Source organism: Giraffa tippelskirchi, chromosome 4 (assembly GCF_054371585.1).
Source record: "Giraffa tippelskirchi isolate mGirTip1 chromosome 4, T2T-mGirTip1v1.2.pri, whole genome shotgun sequence".
NCBI lineage: Eukaryota > Metazoa > Chordata > Mammalia > Artiodactyla > Giraffidae > Giraffa > Giraffa tippelskirchi.
The window spans coordinates 130,237,539-130,243,538 of record NC_137278.1 but is presented as its reverse complement, the minus strand read 5'-3'; the positions used below and the strand labels follow the sequence as shown (position 1 = coordinate 130,243,538).

Here is a 6,000-nt window from a genome sequence, read left to right as displayed (position 1 = left end):
CCTTGGGTGGGGAAGGGATGGTAGAGCATGATTTAGAACCCAACACAGTGCCTGACTCAGGAACTCTGGTTGGGTGGAATCAAAGGTGATGCCTTGTTCTCACCAGTTTAGATTATGTAGCCCAGACCTCATCAATACCAAAAAGATGGGGCAGGGGAATGGGGGGAGGGAGAGTTCCAAGGAGGTATGGCATGAACCCTACTCCTAGGAGGGAGACCCTTTTTACAGCCATACTTTCCCAGTTCTGAACTTGAGTGGCGGGCCTGCTCATAATATTTGCTGGCCTGGGAAACAGTACAAAGGAAGATCCTCTTATCTATATCTGAATGTTTATAAAGCATGTGGGTGCATGCTAAGTTGCTTCAGTCAGGGCTGATTCTGTGTGACCCTATGGAATGTAGCCTGCTGGGCTCTCTATCCACGGGATTCTCCAGTCATGAATACTGGAGTGGGTTGCCATGCCCTTCTCCAGGGAAAGCATAAATCAACCTAATTGTGACTCTTCTAGCCTCTCATCACGCTAAGTATACCTTCATAATGACCCAGAAGGCCAGGTTTGAATTTGGACTTCTAGGACTCCCTGAAGTTCTATGCTAGAATGTGCCTCAGTCCTGGCCCCCAGCCTGCCTCCTCTTCCCCTCGCAGCTCCACCTCACACTATAAAGGGCTTTGTGCATATGTAGAGGGATCCAGCCTGCACAGCCAAGCTCTGTCCACCCAGCTTTCTGACAAACAGCTGCCCCTTGGCAGGGAATTCTGGGGTCCTAGGTATCAGGGGTGGTCTGGAAAGAGAAAGGTCACATCCCCTTGACCCTGTACCCCATAGGGAGATCATGGCAGGGAAGTAGGAGTCCAGGGCACTGATCCTCCTCCTCTTGCAATGGGATTTTCCAGGCCACAAGCTCTGCCAGCAAAGGCAGCTCATCCCCTGGTCTCTGACCCTGATTTTCTTACACCACTCTGAGAGGTAACAGAGAAACAAGCAGACCAGTACAAAAGAAAAAATACTGTTTATTCCACACAACTACACCAAGTGCTTGCCCCCTCCCCCCATTCTCCCCGCCCCACCCCTCACTCCAGCTCTCAGCAGACTTTGTCCATGTCCCGGAACAGTTAGAACCGCGGTGTCAGAGCCTGGCTTGTGAGACAGGAAGGGAATCTAGGCATAGGAAGGTGATTGGATTTCCAAGGACACACAAACACGCCAGGGCCTCTCATTCCAAATTCAAACAGGTTCCTTAATCCACTTGGCTGAGTTCTCTCCCTGAACCCCACTTGGATAAAATGCCATGATTAGTGCAGGGTCAAAGGCCCCAGCCAATTCATTAAGCCATAGAACATTTTGGTCTCTGAAACAAAAACAAAACCACATGCAAACAGTGAAGCTTTTTCTGCCCTTTCGCCTGCCTTTCCATGGCAAAGGAGCCACTGAGCTCTGGCTGGTAACCAGAAAGGTGCTTTTAAAACAAAATCAGTATCAACTCCCTTCAGAGTCTGATGCTGCTCGTAACAAGGATATAAACAAAACAAAACCCCACCTCAGGGCCATAGCTGCTTCCAGGGGGCCCTACGGTGGGGCAGTAAGAGCAGAGATCAGGTTGGTGAGCTCTGCTGAGCGCGTACTTCAGGGACACCCTGTAGCCCCTGCCTGGGGAATTCAGCTTGCAAACACTCTGGCCCCCCTCCCCGTGGGCTTGTTTCTCTGAAAGACCAACCCATCATTCCAGCAGAAGAAAAGCTTTCGTTCTAGCCCAGCCTTGGGAAGACAGATTTAGATGGGGGAGGAGCTAAGGAAGCATGGCCAGGCTTAATTTAGAGCAGCTTTTTCCTGCCGTGACACAGGACAGATGGTGTCCTCCTGCATATCCACTGCCATGGACACACCCTGGATCACATGCTACTCCTGTATGCACCAGCCATGGCCCACTTGTCTCTCCCAAGAAAGAAAGCATATCTGAATGCGAAGGCTTGAGGGTAAAAATCTGTTCTCTCTCTAATTTATTGAACTGTAAGTCACTGACTCCTTCACAAACTCTGGTACTTGATTCTCACTGAAAACTTGTTTACAACACCCCTCTCAAGTGCCCCTGTCACCTCATTGAGTTGGGTGGATAACTTGAGTGTGCAGCCTTACCCTTGGAGACGTATTCTCTGCTGGGAGGCTGCAGCAAGCAAGGTGCCCACCTGCTTCCTCATCCCCCACCACACTTGAGCAAGTCTGGTTGGTCAGAATGCAGTGGTGTGGTGTGTGTGTGTGCGTGCGTATGTGGCAACTTGACACACAACTGCCCTCTCACTGGCAGGGCCACCAAGACGATGGCCACAGTGGCACTGAAAGGCCTGGGACGCACCAGCTTCAGGTAGGAAAGGAAACCCAGTCTGCCAGAGGAAGCAAGGCTGGGCTCTGCACCAGTGTCCCACAGAGGTGGTGACATGCCCTCACCTGGCAGTCACTTCTTCAGGGTTTATCGTGTGAGGGGTGTTTGAGGGCAGCTGCTAGAGACCGGGTTCTGTAAGGACAGGAGTTGTGAAAGGTGGGGGCGGTTGACCCCTGTGACTTGTGTGTGACCTTTAAGTCCAGTCTACATAGCAAGTCTGGGCTCCTCTATCAAACCTCCCAGTGCCCTCCTGACCTCCTGGAGTCACATACTGAGTTCCAGGGGACGCCCAGCCACAAGGAGGCTGGGAAACTCACTGAACATCTTGCATGAGATGCCAAGCTCCAGTGTACCACAGATACCCTCTCTGAAGGCAAAATCTAGCCTGCTCTAGGGGTATTCTTAACTCAGAAGCACTCTGGGGGGCTTGTTCACACAAACACATGGTCTAAGTTTCTGGAAAAAATTAGATTTCTCCTCTGGTATCCAAGACTGTAAGTTACAAAGAAAATTAGTTAAGTCACCTTCCACAAAGGACCTTCCCAGGCTGCTGTCAGCTCTTTCTGGATGTGGGCTTTTCTAAGGACCTTCCCATGTGGTGTCATTTCATTTGCTGCTTCTGAGAAGACCCCAGGATTGGGTGGGAGGTGAATGTGAGGGCAAGAGAAACTTAGCGTTTCTTTCCTCATTTTTTTTCCCCCGAATGCCTGCTTATCTGGGAAGGGGGATTTTCCAGGCTGCAAGTTCTCTTAACCACATCATTCTGATGTGGAGATGGCCATGGACAGAAATCAGATTAAAATCTGGGAGAGATACCTTATTTATCAAGTTCCCAACCTGCTGGCTTAGCTGGTAAAGAATCCGTCTGCAATGCAGGAGACCTGGGTTCGATCCTTGGGTTGGGAAGATCCCCTGGAGAAGGGAAAGGCTACTCACTCCAGTATTCTGGCCTGGAGAATCCCATGGACTATATAGTCCATGGTTCACAAAGAGTCGGACACAAGAGAGTGACTTTCACTTCACAACCTGCTATAGACCCAGGTCAACTCCAGGACAGCTAGAGTTTACTGCTGATTTCTTCCAACATGATGTATAAAAGAAAAAGTTCTGCTTTAGTGCAATTTTCCCTACATAGGAGCCAAGGAGAGACAGGAGTGATCATGTGTTCTGGCCCCAGGTCTGTGGAAACCTTCTGACCTTGAGGTCGAGGCATACATGGAATCTGATTTTCTGAGCTGCACATCACACTTTTCAGAACTAGATCTCTTGGATCTTTTGTCGGGGGACAGTGTGCCTGCAGGCAGAGGGCAGGTGGGTGAGGCTCTAGTTCCACTGGACAAGCCACTGCACCTGCCACGCTCACACAGAGGAACAGAGAAGAGACAGTGGAGAGAGTGCCATTGAAAATGAGCTAATGGCCAGTGGTCCTAGAGGCTATTACAGCCCCATCCCAAAGATGGGGAGCCTCTGGTTCCCAACCAGAATTCACTGTTCAAAAACCCACATCAGCAAAGTGCTTCTTTAAGTGACACAACAAATCCCTTCCTTCGGCATGACCAGCCCCAAACCTGGAGGTCTCAGGTGGGCCCCACTGCCCTCCCTGGGATGCGGAGATGACACGGGGAAGAGGAGGGAGGCAGCTGACACACAGGTGCACAGTGGAGTCTCACAACCCAGGACAAACACAGCCACAGACGGCAGAATGACAGATGCCGCAGGGTGGCAGCCAGAGCCAGATGCCAAGGGGAGGTACAAAGTGCTGGAACACAGGGCTAGGGGCTGAGCCCTAAGGGATCTGAAAGACATTCAGCTTGCTGGTGTTCTTGAGCGTCTGGCGCCGGTTGCAGAACCAGACCCGCACAACCTCCCGGTCATAGTTGAGCTCCTTTGCAATCTCGGTGATCTCCTGGCCTGTGGGCAGCGGGTTCTTCTCGAAGTAGGCATTGAGAGCCTCTATGGCCTGGGGGGTGAAGGAGGTGCGGCGCTTACGTTTCTTGGAGGGCTCGCCTCCCACAAACTCCATCAGGTTCTGCTGGCCTTCCTGGTTCCGGAGTTCAGCTTCATGCAGCCACTTCTCCAGCACCGGCTTCAGCTTCTGGGCGCTCTTGGGCGTGATGTCCAGCTTCTCAAACCTGTGGGTGACCCAGGCCCAGGAAGGGACAGTGACAGTGTCTTACTCCCCACCCCGGGCATGAGTAGTGGCCACAGGGGGCTGTTCCTCCTGGGGCTGGCAGATCTGTGCTCCCCTCACAACCCCCACTAAGATCCCCTGGCTCAGCCCAGCCCAGACTCCTCAGATTGTCCTGTCTCCCAGGTCATAACAGGGAGACCATTCCCATGGCCTCAGTTCACAGTGCAATGATAACAGGGGAGCTGCTTTACAAACACCTTTCCAAAACTTTCACACCCAAATGGGTGAGGTCCTTTGAGGAATCATGTTGAGAGGCCTCCAAAGATGGCAAATAGATGTCCTAAGTGCTGTCTTCCTCCAACTGCAGCATCACTAAGTCAGAATACTCTTTCTGGCTGAGCCCAGATGAGACTACAGAATTCCCAACACGACACTGTAGCTTAATAGTCACTCTAGTCTAATTTATAGAGTTGGCAAGCAGATGAAACCTTTTGGCCATCCCTAACCCATGTGCTTTTTGCACATGGGTTAGGGATGTGCATTTTATTTTATCTTTCTTTTCACCATTTAAAAAAATTGAAGTATAGTTGATTTACAACTTTACAATCAACTATAATACAGGCACCAGAACCAGTCTGTACACTGCACACAGAAAAGTTAGTTACATCACTTCGGAGTCATGTCTCATAAGAGGGGGAGGTAGAAGCATGATAGAGGTGATGGTGGGTTATAGTTGAGAACCAAGCCAGAACTGAAGTTCCCACTCTTGTGATTAATTTCATAAGCTATACTCCTGTCCCTCTAGGATTCCTAACTGGATTAGGATCTTGGATTCCTCCTAAATAGACAATATAAATGCTCAGGATTGGAGGATAAACTTCAGAGGGCCCCCAGAAAGACTTTGACTATTCTCGGTGCTCATGTCTAAGCGCCAGATACCTGAGCCCCTGTGAGTGTCCTGACCTTGTCCAGGCAGTCTTACTCACCGGCAGATGGCTGACTGGCTGTAGGCTGGGCCTTCTGTTGCAGTCAGAGCCTGACCCACCTGGGTCTGTGTGAGGCCCAGGGATAGCCGCCGGATCTTAAAGTTCTTGGCAAACTCCCGGATCTCTTCTAAGTTGATCCCATCCTCATCCAGACTGGGGGTATGTGGCTCTAGGCCAGAGGAAGGGGGCAAGGGTGAGTGTGTAAGACAGACAATCATCACTGCTTACCCAGCCCATTGGCCTAGCCTAGTGAGTAGTGAGGGATCAGGACGTTTGACAAAAGGCCTGTGTACCCCTAAGACCCTCATCACTCCTGTCCCCGAGACAAATAAGACTTGGGAGCAATGGGCCAGGACCAAGGTGTCTGGAGATAGAAGTCTATTTTAAGTTCTTCCAGCTCTAACTGTTGACCCTCCCTGATTCTCCCCAGGCTGGCCTCACGCACACCTGTTAGCTATCCACATTCTTCAAATACTGGTGAGAGACCATAGGAGAGACAGCCAAT

General features: G+C 50.8%; 1 protein-coding gene across 3 annotated transcripts in view; it reads right to left on the bottom strand.

Moving 5' to 3' along the window:
- Nucleotides 1-991: 991 nt before the first annotated feature.
- The window catches only part of POU6F1 (POU class 6 homeobox 1), a 28,246-nt gene continuing 23,237 nt past the window's right edge, over nucleotides 992-6,000 (bottom strand). For all 3 annotated transcript variants that reach the window (XM_081592386.1, XM_081592384.1, XM_081592387.1), the window contains 2 exons: nucleotides 5,496-5,664; nucleotides 992-4,510 (listed from right to left, as the gene is read on the bottom strand). In XM_081592386.1, the coding sequence (XP_081448512.1) occupies nucleotides 4,165-4,510; nucleotides 5,496-5,664 (515 nt within the window). In that variant the 3' untranslated portion in view covers nucleotides 992-4,164. The remainder of the gene's footprint in view (nucleotides 4,511-5,495; nucleotides 5,665-6,000) is intronic.